Source organism: Marmota flaviventris, chromosome 9 (genome assembly GCF_047511675.1).
Source record: "Marmota flaviventris isolate mMarFla1 chromosome 9, mMarFla1.hap1, whole genome shotgun sequence".
In the NCBI taxonomy this organism is placed as follows: Eukaryota; Metazoa; Chordata; class Mammalia; order Rodentia; family Sciuridae; genus Marmota; species Marmota flaviventris.
In genome coordinates, this window is record NC_092506.1 from 9,006,493 (window position 1) to 9,022,773 (window position 16,281).

Consider the following 16,281-nt stretch of genomic DNA (forward strand, 5'->3'; position numbering starts at 1 on the left):
GACACTAATCCCTGGATACGAGTTCCACTCTCACCACCTCCTGACCCTAATCACACCACCTCCGAACACCATCACATTTGGCAACAGCATATGAATTTTGGGTGGGAGGGGACACAAACGTTGACACCATAGCATTGTGCAATCAGCTCTTTAATAGAATTCATACCATGCAGCGTTTCCCTCAGAAAACAGCTTCCTATGCTTTGATTGAGCCGCAATCAAATCATGAGCACTTAAACCAAGTGCTCATGATTACAAAAGAGTGAAACCTGTAAACCAAACCATTTCCACTGGCTTGATCAAACTCCCCCCAGGTAACTGGTGCCGCCAAGATAAAGCCTTGCATTTACTGCTTTTCCCGCTTGCTTCTGTACAGCATCATCCCAATGAGGCCAGCAACACCCAGGACAACTGATGCAGTACCAATCACAGTGAAGGTGTCAGTCACCTGCAACAGAAGACAAGGGGGCGGGGTCACATCAGGAGTCTGAGCAGAGATCCTTGTCCAAGGAACCTGCAGGTCAGGAGAGACCCATGATCCCTGTCCTCTTCACCACATCACAGAGGAAACAGTTACTGGCAGGGAGGGGGGATCCCAAAAGGTCAGGCCACCCAGGAGAGAGGACAGGAAGTCCCTGGTCAGGAAGGAATGAATGCAGGACTGAGTCTCAGTATGAAAAGGGAGTCTCAAAGGAGGAAAGCAAGATGCAGCCTAGAGGTGTTTAAAGCATGATAAACCCATGGGGTGGCTGTGGGAAGGACAGAGTGGCAGGGCTCAGATGTTCTAGGTCAGGGGTGGCCGATTGGGAGCCTTGAAGCAGGTGCCAAGTTGGGAAGTGACCCCTGTGAACTCCCACTGCCCAGGGCTTGAGGACAGGGACCCACCTAGGTGTTCTTGGTGTCCCTGGTGCTCAGCCCACTGCCTGGCACAGGTGGACCCTGGTGACTTAGCTGCTGAGCAAATGGTGGACTGGGAGCAGCGCTGAGGACAGGCTTTTGTGCAGTGAGAGGCCTTGCTTGTGTGTGAGAGGGAAGGGGTCCTGCTGAAGGACAGAGTGGGGACGTGAGGGGGACCTTGATGGTTGCTGCTTCAGTGTGAGCTGACTGACATGGCCAACCACAACCTGGGGTCCCACCTTGCACACGGGTGGAACTGAGGCAGGGGGGCCACAAACACCATAAGAATGATGGGGCTGGGGCTGGGGCTCAGTGGGAGAGCACTTGCTAAGCATGTGTGAGCCACTGGGTTCGATTCTCAGCACCACCTATAAATAAATAAAGGTCCATCAAGAACTAATAAAATATTTTTAAAATGGCTTTTTTCTCAGTTACTTACTGTGCTGGTCGTTTGACAGCTTCTGTATTTTTCTTAGCCCTCCCAACAACCCTGTGAGATTGGCTTTCTAATTCCCATCTTCCAGTTGGTGGTGACTGACGGTGATGAATGGAGAGACCTCACTCAAACCACACAGCTGGCAAGGGACAAGGCTCAGTTCTGCTTATGCCTTCACAGCCAGGGAAGGAAACAGTGAAATCAGTGACCCAAGGACAGATTTCTGGGGAGCAGCACCATGTGCAGGTGGGAGAAGAGAAAGGGCAGCAGTGCACCATCTTATCCACAGACACTTGGATCACCTCCATGAAGCTGGACACTAGTCAAAGCAATGACCAGAATCTTCATTCAGTCACCACTGGCAGCCAGCCTAGCTCCATTACCATTTTTGCAGTTAATAAGTATTTCCAAGTGAGATGAGCGTGCAGGGGTGGGGGGGGTGGGTGTCTTTAGAGTCAGGGAGGTGACAAAAAGTGACAAAGGGTGGTCTCTGTAAATGCAAGGAGGCCCCCTGAGTGTGCTGCCTGGCAACTAATGAAGTTTGGATTGTATCGTCTGATGGAGATGGCAGGAGGCCCTGGCTTTTCTGATGAATATATTCCAAAGGCATGACTCTCAGACCTTGGAGAATGACACTTCTGAGTTGTAAGACTTCTATCTATGACTATGTGATCTTCCTACCTATCAATCTGTACCTCATAGAATCAGAGGAAGGATTCATAATTATAAGTCCATTTTAGTAAATGCACTAAGACGGAAGGCCTTGGGTCTATCATCTGCTGCTGTTTGGAAAAAAAAATAGCACATTCTCATGAAAGGCAGAACTTTCTCAAGCAGGCATTTGAAGAGGGATTGGGAAGTTCCTTGGGACAGAGCTTCATGTCGCCAGGGACCATGCTAGAGGTTAGTGGTCTATCAGAGCAAATTGTGGACAGAGTCACAAGGGGCCCAGTGTTCTGCAGTGCCCACAGCACACTGTGCACAGAGAGAGAAGGAGAAATAGAGCTGGAGACAGGCAGAGGAGGAGCTTCCTATGGAGACAGGGCAGAAGGGAAGGAAGGAGTGAGAGGGAGAAGACAGGCGAGTCATTGAGATACCTGCAGAAGAGGTTCCCAAAGAGGGACCCCAGGCCAAGGAGAAACTAAATGGTACAGCCACCACTGAGTGCCCCAGCCTTGCTTAAGTTGAACTCTCAGAAGAACAGCAGAGAGCCAACCACCCCTAAAACACCCGGGGGGTGGGGACTGATCCTTGGGTTGTTTGTACAACCTTTGGAAGTGGTTTAGATGCATTACAAGGCAGCCCACCACACCACACGTAGCAGCAAACCACCAGACATATGTCTACCCTCCACAGCTGACAGGAGGGGAACCCATTCAGCAAGGTCACAGCAACAAAGCAGGTCTCACTGCACCCCAGTGCCCAGAGCTGACTGGCGTTCCCACTATCAGCCTGGGCTGGGGCCCTCACTTCCAGAAGGTATGGGTTTTCCCTGCTCACCTCCCCTCTTCACCACAGCCCTTCTCCTACCTTACCAAAGGAGAGCCAAACCCTCCCCTATCCTGAATTATGGGGCACAGGCCAAGGTGAAAAATACCTGGACACCAAGAAGGGAGGATTCAAGAATGCATTGCTCCCCAACAAGAGGACTCCCCAAATAATACACAGCCCTGGGGAGGGAGGCCTCCTGCCAGGTCCACCACCCACGGATATTAGGATACCAAAGGGAGGTGGTGTCATGGCCATGGGCATGAGCACCTTCTACTGAACTAAAAAATTGTCCTTTTGTTTGTTTGTTTGTTTTTGATTTTGGCACTGAGGATTGAACCCAGAGGCACTTAACCCCTAAGCCACATACCCAGTTGTTTTTGTATTTTATCTGGAGTCATGGTCTCACTAAGTTGCTTAGGTACTCACTAAATTGAGGCTCTGAGTTTGTGATCCTCCTTCCTCATCCTCCTGAGCTTCTGGGATTACAGGTGTGCACCAATGTGCCTGGCAATCTATCAGTTTCTGGCTAGAAAAATTATCTGATTTGACTGACACTTTTACAATGACACCTGGCTTGACAATTGAAATTATATCAAAGGCATTATTCGGTCATTAAATAAACTAATTGTGAAACACCAAGGTTTTCAAGAAAATCTATGCTGGAATCACAGATGTAAAATGCAAAAAAATTCCATTCTGTACATATCTTCCACATTCATGATTTTGGAAATGTTTGATTTTCAAATAAAATGTCCAACAAAATGTCTTTTTTTTTTTGGGAGGGGGTGTTGGTAATAGAACTCAGGGTCGCATGCACATCAGGCATGTGTTCTGCCACTGAGCTACTTACAGCCTCAGCACTTGAGTTCTTTTATGAAGACTTGTAAAACTATATCCAATTGGTCAAATCTAGCCTGTCATGTGTTTCTACAAAAATGAATAATTGAAAAGAAATCAAGTTTTATTGGAAGATAATAGCCTCATGTGTGTCAATGGCTGCTCTCAGGCTACAGAGTGACCCTGGCAGAGTAAGGAGAGGGACCAGGTGGCTCAAGAAAACTGAAGTGTTTCCTGTTGACCTTGTGCAGAAAAAATGAGCCCAACATGACCAGGGTCCCCTTCTCCTGGACTCAACTGCTCACTCTGCCAGCTTCCCTGACCCTTTCTCATGGGCAATCTCCAAGTCAGGTTGCACTGCCAGCCCTCAGCAGGTGCCCAGCCCCTGTCAGCTGGGAATGGACTGGTCTCAGGGAAGGGGACACAGGCTGAGGACACACCTGGTCACTGCGGGAAACTCCATAGCGCAGTGTGTTCACAAAGTGCTCACAGTTGTCACTTGTCACTGAATAAGGGACTTCCTTCCCCACCATTTTCTCTGCCTGCTTGACAATTTTGTTGGATGGCAGTGGGTCATACTTGTCATCGTGCTTGTTATTGACCCGGTACTTGTCTCCTCCGGCCACCACGGACAGCAGCTCCTTCTTCACTATGGCTCTGTCAGCCACGATGGACATGATGCTGCTCATGCCAGCTCCTGCCACTTCACCTGTGGAAACAGTGGACTCAGGCCTGGGCAGGGCCACAGTGTCTCAGAGCTGTCCCCAATCAAGACAGCCTCACTGCACATTGGGAGAGAAGTGGTTTTCAGGAAGTTTTGTCCTCCTCCCCTGGACAGCGTCTTCAACAAGTGCTCCTTCCCAGCTGGAGCGGCGCTGGTAAGCAGCCATCCACCCAGGTGTGTCTCTGGACAGCTATTATGTCTGTATTGCTTCCCCCTATATCTGGGAAATCTTAATGTCATGGGACCTGACTTGGTAGATCCTTGATTTACTCTATTGTTAATTCCTTTCATATGATTCATAATGGCAGATAGGGGAATCCAGTGTTGAATGACTCAGAAATAAAATTAGAAAGTGAAAATGAAACCTTCCAATATACTATTCAGAAACTCATGGAAACCATAGTTGAAATTAATGGAAACTCTGTGAGTACATGGAGTGTTTCTGTAGTAGTGTTTCTGTGTACACGGTAAGACCAATATTCAGGGCATATCTGGAGAATGAATAAATCATATTTAATTGAGGTAAAACTTGTCAAGATTTTTATCACATTTGTAAAAATGCCTTATGCTTTTACCTGGTTTAAAGCAATGTCATTTAAGCTGGCATTGTGCCAATGCCAAGATGCCAAGATTAATCACGATATTCCTAATACACTTGGTGGTGAGTAATGAAATCTACCTGGAAACACACACACTCTCTCTCTCTGTCTCTTTCATATTGGACTATTCTTTATTTGTGGTAATAAGATATACAAAGATTTCCAATGCTAAGGATCTGGATGCTGCAGCCTGGGATATCTCTCACCCCCAATAACAGCATATGACTTTGGAATGACCAACAAATTCTCACCTTGAGATCATTATGCATAAAATATTCCTCCGTAAGTGATCTTTTCAAGAAACTTCCAAAGCTGATCATGAAGAGAAACTCTGGATGTTATTTTTGTTAGCACACTCTCCCCTTAAGTGGGAGTTTCTGAATTTGAACAATCCATGAACAATATTTCTACAAGGCCTGGAAAAAGTTCTACCTGTACATAAATTCTCTTTAAGGAAGACAGCCTGACATAAGCAGTTTAGCTTCCATACTCCATAATGAAAGGGTCCTGGGTAGCCTAACTGCTCAACAGGAAGGAATGGAACACTTATTGGGGAAAATGCTGCTTCTAAGATAATAAACCCAGGTTTGTAGCCCAGAATCTTAAAGATCTAAAGGATGGATCCAGGTACATCATGTGACCAAGGAGATGTGATCAGTGGACCCACCTCCCAAATCAATTGGTTAACTCTGGGCTCCTAGAGACCTGGCTCTGGAATGTTCTCCAGGCCCTTGGTATTATTCTCCACCTTGTTGCACTAACAACATTCCCTACATGTGGCGTATCCTCAAGAGACATGAACTTTGTCAGCAGCCACGTGCTCTTAAGATGACCTCTATGAGCACTAAGCCACCAAAACTGTATTCACAAAAACAATGTGAAGTATCTGCGGAGTCCTGGTTTACCATCTAGGGCATCCCCTGAAGGACAAACATCGGGAGACGAAGTATAATCTTGGGGATTAGTTCCATTTCTGGTCCAACTGACAGATTGACCAACGGAGGGAATTGTTAAACAGAAATGTGAATGAGGCCACAGATTGAATGTAGACCAAAACCATAGCTAGGCATGGTGTGGGGTGCCACAGTCTGGCTGGGCAAAATAACTGGGGGGTGACAAGCAACTTGTGAAGGTTGATACAGCGGGAGCCGTTTTATTATGGGACAGCAAAGGTATATATACACATAACTGATTATACACAGCATGTTTCAATTAACATCATCCAGATACAGCAATCCTCATCATCTTAACAATTATACACAGCTTAATTCAATTAACATCATCTAGATACAGCAATTAGCCAATAAGGAACCTCTATCATCTCAATGGCTAGCTGGCGTTACTTCATTTTAATAATTATACACAGCTTAACTTAATTAACATCATCTTAATGGCTCCCTGGTGTTATTTCTCAAACCACTCCTTCTGGCAAACTGCCAGGGGCCATCTTGACTTGGTTATGACTCTCAACAGTGGGGCACCTGCCTGTAATCTCAGACACTCAGGAGACTGAAGCACAAGGATGTGAGTCTGCGGCCAGCCCGAGCAACTCAGTGAGACCCTGACTCAAAATAAAATCTTAAAAGGGCTGGGGTACAGCTCATGGTTAGAGCACCCTGGGTTCAATCCCCAGGGCTTCAGCCAAACAAAACAAACCAACAAGAACAAAGGGCCCACCTCATGCAGACCTAACTGGACACTGTCCTGATTTCCCCAGAGCCAGCTCTAACCCAGACAGACCTCCCTCTCCAGCTGTGAGCAGGACCTTGCTGCTGTCCCAGGGGTTGGACACCAACCAGGGAGCACCCGCAGCAGCACAGCCTAAGGGGGGCAGGTTCCTAGTGGCCAGGCTCAGGGACAAATGCACTCCCTCAATGATGCTTTAACAACTGAGTTTGAGCACTGCTGTGAGCTGAGCTCTTTGTCATTTTCTGTTCAAAGTCTCTGAGTTTGTGAGCTGCTGTAGGTGCCACAGAAGGTCTCAATGTCTCTCACTCGACTGACTTCCTTATGTGCACACAGGTGCATGTGCACACCAGCTCTACTAGTGACTTGAAGGACTGGACAATGTTCCTCTGTGTGCAGGTAAGTGGGGTTTCCAGCATGTCCGCGTGTCCCTTAAAGCCATGATGCTGGGACAGACAGGGAGGAGGCCCACACCTGGCCAGGCCCTGCACAGGCTCTCTCTGCCCTTCTTCATTTCTCTCCCTCATGGCCTGGGAGACAGGAATTCCTATCCCTGCTCTTCTGAAGTGGAGCTCAACTGACTGAGGTGAAGCCACACACTCAGGTCCCACAGTCAGGAGGCAGAGGAGCAGGATTCCAGGCTGGCCCTGGGGAGGTTGGAGCCCCACACCTGTCCATTGCACTCTGCAGTCAGGTATAAACTCTTGGAAGCATTAATTCTTTCTATTATTGTTTGACCTTGCAGAACTCTACATACACAGTGTACTGAACATTTGGAGGGATGCTATTAGCCAAAGAGGTTCACATGGGACTGAACTCCACTGTAGAATGAAAAAATGGTCACTATTCTCTCCCTGAGCTCACTGATAAGTAGGACTAGCAGTAGATACTGCCAGAGGGAAGGAGCATGATTCCTTCAGTAAATGCTGACTGAGTGCCTGCTGTGCCAGCCAGTGTGAGGACCAGCACATAACTGTGGCTGTGCTCGTACTCTTCGATCTCAGCCCTTGTGTTCAATAGAGAAACCAGGCTTACTTGGTGGAGCCAGATGGACCACATAGCCATTTCCCACATAGATGGCCCAATGCTGATAGCAGTATCGAGAAATTTCAATTAGGTCTCCAAGTTTTGGTTGTTTTCCATCCTGCAACCGAAAAAGCAGACACAGTTTGAGGGGGCCTTTTTATGGAATGTTCTAGAACCTGACCTGCAAGAAGCCCCAGCCCAGGCCTACAGAATCCCTGTCCTCATCACTTGTAGGAATCCCACACAGGTTGAGCCTCTTCTTTTCATTTACCATATGCTTGCTAGCCTGGAAAGCTCTAAAGGACTTCGGGTCAGAGATTGTCTTTGAGGTACTAGTGGTTCTACAGTATGGAAATGTGGGGCAGTGATGGAGCCTCTGGGCTCCAGCTGCAGAGAGCACATTTTATGCACAGAGAATATTTCTATGAGAAAACGATGATAAGATTCCCAAGAAGGTCTATAATGACTCATTAAGGGCCACCAGCCATATGCCCAGGCCTCAGTGATGCTTTTGAGTTACAGAGAGCCCACGTACAGAGCCTAACCTGCCAAACACTGCAGAACACTTGCACCCCACTGTCTACCACTCCTTCAAGTAAGAACTACAGTCACCCTCCTGGACAGTTGAGGAGAATGGGTCCCAGGATGGTTAGGTGACTTGCCTAGAGAGCAGAAGAGCCAGAGGAAACCGAGATCTCAGGGTTTCCAACATTTATGCCTGAACAATCCCAGAAGATCCCAGACAAGTTGGGGCAGCTGGAGTCTGGGCTCTAAGCAAAAATCAAGAAAAAGAAAGACAGGATGTGGTTGGGAGTCAGAGGGGGAGGGGATCTCTTCTGAAGTTCACACGAGTGAGTTGTATTTCTGGGACACTCTGAGGCAACCAGCTGTCCTCCCCAAACTCAGCTGAGCCCAGCCTCTGGCCCAGTTCACCCTGCCAGGGAGCTGAGCTGCTGCAGAGACAGGTGAGGGTGCAGCTGCCTGGAGGTGGTGGGAGATCTCCTGGGAGTTCAAGTCCTTGGCACCAAGGATCAGTAGTCAGCTTGACCAAAAGTTGGTTAATTTTATTATTCAGAAAGGTAATACCTGCCATCAATGGTCAGGCATGCCTGTAATCCAGTGACTTGGGAGGCCATGCAGGAGCATCACATGTTTTAGGCCAGCTTGGGCCACCTAGAGAGACCTGGCCTCATAATGAAGATTAAAAAAGGCTCCGTGGTAGAGCACTTGCCTAGCTTGCACAAGGTCCTGGTCTTAATCCCTTGCACTGAAAATAAATACATAGATAGATAGATAGATATATAATCACACATGTAGTGAAATGCATCAAACTGGTTCTAGTAAACACAATTAAGTAAAGGGGAAGATTGAAGTATGTCTTAGATGAACTGTACTCAGGGAATCAATTAAAAACCACAATAAACCCGAGGGGGACCAGCTGTGACGCTCAGGCCTCGGAGGCAGGTGATGGCCATAGCACTGAGATTTGGGATAGGGGCCTCCAGTTTCCACATGCTGGTAGCTCCCAACACTGGAACGTGGGTCGCCCAGTGGGAACACAAAGACCCCTAGGGGCCCTGGCGGCAGCAGTGGTGTTGGTATTGGAGGAGGAAGAGGAGGAGAAGGTGTTGTGGTCCGTGCAGGTGTCAGCTGATTTTAACACCAACTTTTCTGGAGTGGATGAGCGTGTGAACCATGAGGACACTGTGCACTTTTCTGATATTTACCACTCTAATGAAGAGTATTTCAGGAAGCTAGGAGAGATGAAGCTAGAAACTATGGCAAAATTAGGGAAAAAAATGTATCAAGATAAATTTAAAGGAAGTTCAGCCAGTGATTGCCAAGGAAGATGCTCCTCGTGTCTCTTCCAGCTCTACATGAGAAAAGAACTCCCGTCTACCTGCTCCATTAACGAGGACACCTTCAGAGCCTGACTTAGGCTGAGCATCCTCCTTGCATACTTCTTCCTTTCAGGAGGACATGCCCAATCTAGAAAGATACACAATGATGAACTATGCTAAGGACAGAATTTTGTGTTAAAGATTCTATTCAGTATGAAGATGTTGACTTCCAAGGAAATGAAAAAAACAAGGAAGAAAAAGAAAGAATGGGTTCCTAGGATACAGTACCTGTGCCTTTTCAGATGATGAGTAGAGAACAGAAGAAAAAAGAAGAGGCCATGATATCGAGATCCATCAAATATTGAAATGGCACATCAACTGCTCAAAAACAAACAAACAAACAAACAAACAAACAAAAAACAAGAAGCAGATTCGGAAAGTAGGAAGAAACTCTGAGCCACCCCAGTTCCTGTACGTGTCCTTCTCCTCCTTTCTCACGATATGGCCAAGCTAAAAGAAGAATGGAGGAGGTCTAGGAAGGAGGAAAACAAAGAAGCTCTTCTGAACTCACAAAAGCCATTTAAGTTTATTGCAAGTTTATTGCAAACAGCCTGGAAAAAGCAGCTGAGAGACTTTTTTAGATCTAAAAAGAAAAAGAAAATCCATTTAAACTAGACCCATACCTCGGTCTACTTATGATTCAACTACCAGTGACAAGATAAAAGAAGAAGGGTGCTATAGAAACATTAAGATGCAGCCAAGGCGTCCCCTGTGCCCTATAAGCCAGCTTGCAGGCATTCTAAGGGTCCCGAATAGGCTGGAAGGTTAAGGTGTAAACTCAAAGCCACTTTCATGAGGTTGAAGACCTTCCTGAGACATATAAGAAAGGCTTCTCAGAACCCAAGTGTCCAAAACTCTTAACTGTCAGTAAACCCCCTGATCTTTGCACATCCTCAAGGGCATCTGCTGAAAGAGAAACCATTTTGACGGACATTAGAGCAGATGAAGAAAATCGGAAACACATGGCCTTATCAGTCTCCATGGCATAAGACATCAGGAAGAAGTGCAAGTGCAAAGACCATGCCTTGTAGCCGCCCCCTTCCCGGGCCACAGTGTCTTCCAGAGGATGGGAACAGCCATAGGAAAGAGTGAAAAGGAAAGGATGAGAATACCGACGAGATGTACAAGAGAGAGAAGAAAAACTTAAGTAGAGGCCACTACTGTTGGAGTTGCTCAGAAAATTGCAAGAATGGCAGCAGAAAAGCATTATTCTAACACCCGAAAGGCACTAGGAATATCCGATAAGTTTGTATCAAAGAAAGGCCAAAGTGGAAAAGTATTTGAAAAGTTCGACAATCAAGAAACAAAAAGTTCCACTGAAGATAATGAAAGCTTTAATGAAGAAGGAAAAAATAGGAGAGAGAATGAAAAAGAAAAACTCTTATTTTTTTATTTTATTGATATCAACAGTCAAGATTCTTGTAAGAAAAAGATGAAAATGATGGAGAAAGTGCAGAAGAGAACTCTGTCCAAGAATGAAATGGAATGGGCAAGGTCTCCCCTCGGCGCCTTTGTGGTCGTTTGCGGCACCAGAACGTCAGCAGCTGCACTTGTGATGCTGAGAACATCCCTGGGACACCTTGGTGTAGGGCTGTTGAACAAAGCCTAAAAGCTGGGTCCAACTGAGTGGTGATAATTGGGTCAATGGGAGTAAGGCTTTGCCTGTTTAGATTTTTTTTATTGCTACTTATGGTCTGTTTGCAACTCTGATCTTATCTTGTTAAGAAGCGTTTGGGGGAAAACAAAGGTTTGGGGATCACAGCTGTTACAAATTGATTAGTTGTAAAAATATACATTATTATATTTGGTGGGAAAAATGGCTTAGGAAAGTATTGGCCTTTGATCATATAATTAAAATATTTTCTAGAAAGCATGAATCAATAAAGATATTTAATTAATTGTAGAAAAACTACAACAAAACCTAAAGCTATAAAACAACACTTATAAGGTAGCTGTGTACATTTGCATAGAAACAGGTCTGGCAGAGTGCACCCCAAGCTGCTTGTGGGGAAGGAGAGAGTGCAGGGAGCCTGGGAGAAGGGCTGCCGTCCTTCATGCTCATGGCTTCGACTTTACTTTCAGTTTCTTTATTTTTAAAATTTTAAAAATTCTCTTTCCACATGTTCTTATTAGTCCATTACACTTGAACATAATGATGAGGGTTTTGTTGCCTATACACATGCACCCCATATAGCAATTATGTTGGCCGATATCACTCCCTAACACTTCCCCCTTCTCTCCCCTCCTCCCACCCTCTGGCCCCTTTCTGCTTTTGGTTTCTTAAACAAGGGAAATACTTTCACATATTATTGTGGAATTAATTAAAATAAAAACAGAACTAAAGGCTTTGGAATCTAAACCCCCCTCCAACTTTGGACACTCCCCACTCTGATCTTAAACTGGAATCTCACTCTGGATTTCCTCCTTCACAAGGTGTTTCTGGACCTGGTTTGGGTAAACAAAAGCCTTCAGTGAGGTGGGGGGGGGCAGCACTCAGGAGACCAAACCCCACACAGCAGCTGAGGCAGGGAAGCCTCAGGGCTCTTGGACCCAAACCAGGGTTCCTTTCCTGCTGTGCGAGAGCCCCAGACCTGCAGCCCTCTGCCCCTGCTAAAAGACTGTCACTATTGCTTTTAAAATGAAAGCTTTAAAACCCTTTCTGGAGACTTACCAAAGTCATTCTTCTGTCCACAAGTGTGGTGTGTTGCTGGCTGGATGTCCAGACTTCTTTTCGCTTTGAGTTTATTTTTCCTTAATTCCACCTATCCAAGCCTTCAACTAGTGGAAATGTAGATCAAAGTTCACATAAAAATTTTAATCTTCGAAAAAGTGCAGGGCACATGTCCAGAGACAGTTAGATATGGAAATCAGCCGGTGGGGAGAGAGAGCAGAGCTCAGTGTGCATTCAGAAAGATTTGGTAAAATCTCTGGTCAGGGGAACATTCCAAAATCCCCAAGTAGAAGGAACATCTCCAAAACAGGCAAACCTTTTGACCAATCACACTTCAAAACCAATTACACCACCAGAAACAGACTACCAGACACACATTCCCACATCCTTAAAACCCAGGGAGCCTGCGCAGCCAGAAAAATGGAAAAAACCCGACCCTTCCTCTCACCCCCAGGTCAGAAGTGCATTCATTGTAGCCCAACAGGAAACCCAAACCCTTACTACCTGGTGTGAAGAGGCTGCTGCTTTGAGACACCAGTGTGCTACCCCACCCAAGCCCCAAATTAGTGTCTCTCTTCTGACACCCATTTATCCACGTCACATCCTGGGCAGTCCAGACAGCAAGGGGTGGGAGGGACTGGGGGCAGCTTGTTGTAGGGACAAAAGAGGCAAAGCACCGAAGAGAAAGGAAACAGTTTTATTTGGCTGCAGCCAGGTTGAGAGGGCACAGCTATTGCTGTAATCAATCAATTCCCTGAATGCCAAGTTCAGAGAGTTTCAGAGTTTTATACCCAGCATGTAAGGGGAGGGGCTCAGAAGTTCACAGTCTGCAGAAGTTCACATAGAAGCAGCTTTTTCTTTCACTGTTCTGGGCAAGTTAACCCTTCAAGGACAGTGACTGAGAGGGGGAGAGCTTCTTCTCCCCTTTCTTTCCTCCCCCTGCCAGCTGTTACCATGGAGCCCAATTAGTAACTTATCTTAAAAATGTAGACATCTCTGTGAAGCTCAGCCCAAGGCCAGAGGCCTTGTTTGCACATTTCTTCAAAGTACTATACTGGATATGTTTGTGAAAAACTAGTAAGAGAATAACCAGCACCTGGAGTGCTGGTATCTTCTCGGCCAGTGGCCAAGTAAAACAGGGCGACATGAAAATAGGGAGTTTATAGACATTGAACTCTTTTGCAGAGACTCTTTTGCTGACAGTCTTAAAATCAGCCATGGTGAAGATTTCTGGAGAAGCCCAGTTAAGACCTTTCTGTGGAGAAAGAGGGTGCCACTACAAGCTCAGCATACACATTGTGAGGCTTGGGGAGGAAGCAAGGACCAGCCCGATGCTCTCTTCGGGCTCTCGGGAAAACAGAGCTGTGGGGTGAGCACACCGGGGGCTGGAACCAAAACTGGGAGACTCCGTGTTCAGAATCCACAGTGTCACTGCAGACCTGCTACTCCTGCAGCCTACACTGTTCCTGTGGATATGTGGCCTCTCTCAGCCCCTCCAGGCCAATGTCCTTGGGGTTGCAGAGGGACGCTCCTCAAGGTCTTCCCCATCCTCATTCCGGAGGGAAAGAGCAGGGGTGGGCTCGGCTAATTCCCTCACATACAAATTGGCCAGAGTCATGTGGGCTGGCTCCTCTTGGCCACACTGGACATTTTTGGGTGACTGACTAGGTGATCTCACTTGGCCCATCAGTGCCAGCCACTTTGGGATTTTTTTTAAACATTTTTTTAATTGTCAATGGATCTTAAATTAATTAATTTATCCATATGCAGTGCTGAGGATCAATCCCAGAGCCTCACACATGCCAGGCAAACATTCTACCCCTGAGCCATAAGTCCAGCCCTGGGTGCCAGCCACTTTTAATGATATCACAGCTCCATTTTCTAAGCAGGAGGACTTGAAGGGATGGCAGGTGAGGTGGGCACAGGGACGATCTCTATAGTGTGCAGGGTGAAGGCAAAAGAAAGGTCACAGTCCTCGTGCTAGTACTTGTAGCTCTTCAGCTAATCCAATGTGCTCAATGTCAGAAACTCAGGACCAGGAGTCACATGAGAGGAGTCAGCAACCAAGGTGGGCCCAGCTGGAATGCTGCCTGTCCCCAATGCTGCCTGTAGCTCTGAGCAGGCCGGCGGACCAGTGTGCCCCCGCTGGGCAGAGAATGGGGCAGAGTCAGAGCACAGGCCCAGCCTTCCAGGAACACTAGGACACTGTACCAATGAGGTGCAGACCTAGCACTTTGTAGTTTTTATTATTTTGAGACAGGGTCCTGCTGAGTTGCCAAGGCTGGCCTCAAACTTGAGATCCTCCTGACTCAGCCTCTTAAATTACTGGAATGACCCCTGTGCACCACTGTGTCAGTGTGCTAGCTTGGATTTTGAACGCCTGTGAAAATTCCACTATGATATGGAAGTCGATTTTCCATGGGAGACAATTTTCAAGTGCACATCTCTTTTCTGTGTCCATGGGGCTTGAGTATGGGTCTTGGGCTGGGGAGGGGAGGCACTGAGAGTGGCGTGTGAAGGGAGACAGGTCCCTGCTGTAGAAGGCGTGTATCTGGGCCTTGGGGGCTGGGCTCACACTCCGTCCACACTCAGCCTGCATTCTGGGCTTCTGGCTGGTGAGCTTCTTCCTTGCCTGCCTCTCTGTGAGGAGAGTTTGGGTCTCTCCAAGCCCCAGAGAACACCTCTGTCCCTCTTCTTCCTTCCATAGTCTTTTCCTCCTAGTTCAAGGTGACCCTTGCCTCACCCTGTGGTCCACAGTGTTTAGTCTCAGAAACCGTGACTTTCTGTTAGAGAAGTTCTAAGCAGGATTGAGTTCAGCCCTACCATGGGAATTAGAAAAGGAAAAAGCCAGGTTCTTATAATTATAAGAAATGGAACAGTTCCTGGAAGGAATGTTTTATAATTCGGAAAAAGGAAGTTGTGGGTGTTGTGTAGCCCTGTCCCCAGGAAAACTCCTGCCCTGTGTCCTCATGGAGGCAGAGGCTCAACCTCAGAGCTCAGCTCCTTTCTGCTCACAGTGCCCTGGCCATGACCTTGGGCAACTCAGGATGGTAGGGAAACTCCCTCCTGCTGTCTCAGTCTTGCTGTGGCTTGATGGACAGGCTGCCCCAGGCTGGGGTGCAGGAGGAGGTGGACAGAGGCCTGGCTCTGCTCAAGTCCAAGTCAGGCCCCGAGATGGATCTTGGAGATGCAGGGAGGGAGGGCAAGCCCCCAGGAGTTTTTCTCCTGAGGCTGGAGGGAGCTCAGACAGGCACAGGGAATTGTGGCCCATCCTGTTCCTTGCATGATGGGCTCTGTAACCTGGGTCCCCGAGAGGGCCAGTTGAGCCAGAGGGCAGTGAGGCACCTGGTGGGAAGGGGTGTGGATGGGAATGGGAAGAGGGGGAGTGGGCATGGGGAGGGGGTTAGGGCAGGGAGACCCAGGAGTGCAGAAGAGCAGAGGCCAGAGGGAGCAGTAGGTGAGTGGAGGTCGAGGCCCTGGGTGGACCTGGGGGCAGAGCCCAGGGAGGGGAGGGAGGGAGGAAGTGTTGGTGAGGAAGGGCATGTGGTCTGGGGACTGGGTATGGGGCAGCAGGGACAGGAGGTGGGGAAGCAGGCAGGAGGCTATGGGGTCAGAGAAGCAGGAAGGGAACTGCCCTGATTAAGTTAGTAGACAGGAGGTGGAGGAGGAAATGAAACGGGAGAGTCTCCTGGGGTCTGAAGGGACTGAAATTTGGGATTGGAAGTGGCAACAGTGTGGGCCATGGGGCTGAGGGAGGAAATGTAGGGCAGTGGGAGGACTTAGGATGACCCCTCTTTTGGTATTGGGGAGCCTAGAATAAGGGTTGGGGAGGGAGAGCTCATCCATGAGATCAGACCTGAAGAGGGAAGAGGAATAGAAAAAGAATTGATTCGTGATGCTGAGGTGCCCTGGGTGGAGTGCTGAGAGTGAGGACAGAGGCGGGGAACGAGGAGCAGAGGGAGGTCCTGGGGTGACTCATGAGGGCTACAGGCAGGGGAGGGTCCAGCTCAGCC

The 16,281-nt window shown here is 47.7% G+C and overlaps 1 protein-coding gene and 1 pseudogene across 3 annotated transcripts; one reads left to right on the plus strand and one right to left on the minus strand.

Annotated features, from left to right (window-relative positions):
• Nucleotides 1-132: 132 nt before the first annotated feature.
• LOC114083932 (phospholipase A and acyltransferase 2-like) lies at nucleotides 133-12,862 on the minus strand. Of its 3 annotated transcripts, none has more exons than XM_071616097.1 (5): nucleotides 12,773-12,862; nucleotides 12,269-12,375; nucleotides 7,706-7,814; nucleotides 4,102-4,370; nucleotides 133-448 (listed from the first exon to the last, which is right to left on the minus strand). In XM_071616097.1, exons 2-5 carry the CDS (start codon nucleotides 12,275-12,277, stop codon nucleotides 347-349), a joined length of 489 nt encoding a protein of 162 aa, XP_071472198.1. In that variant the 5' UTR covers nucleotides 12,278-12,375; nucleotides 12,773-12,862; the 3' UTR covers nucleotides 133-346. The 3 variants fall into 3 exon arrangements, with proteins under 3 accessions (XP_071472198.1, XP_071472199.1, XP_071472200.1); XM_071616098.1 differs by having other exon boundaries at nucleotides 12,269-12,416; nucleotides 12,773-12,791; XM_071616099.1 differs by lacking the exon at nucleotides 12,773-12,862 and adding an exon at nucleotides 12,717-12,735.
• LOC114083933 (protein FAM161A pseudogene) lies at nucleotides 9,164-11,076 on the plus strand (annotated as a pseudogene).
• Nucleotides 12,863-16,281: the final 3,419 nt, after the last annotated feature.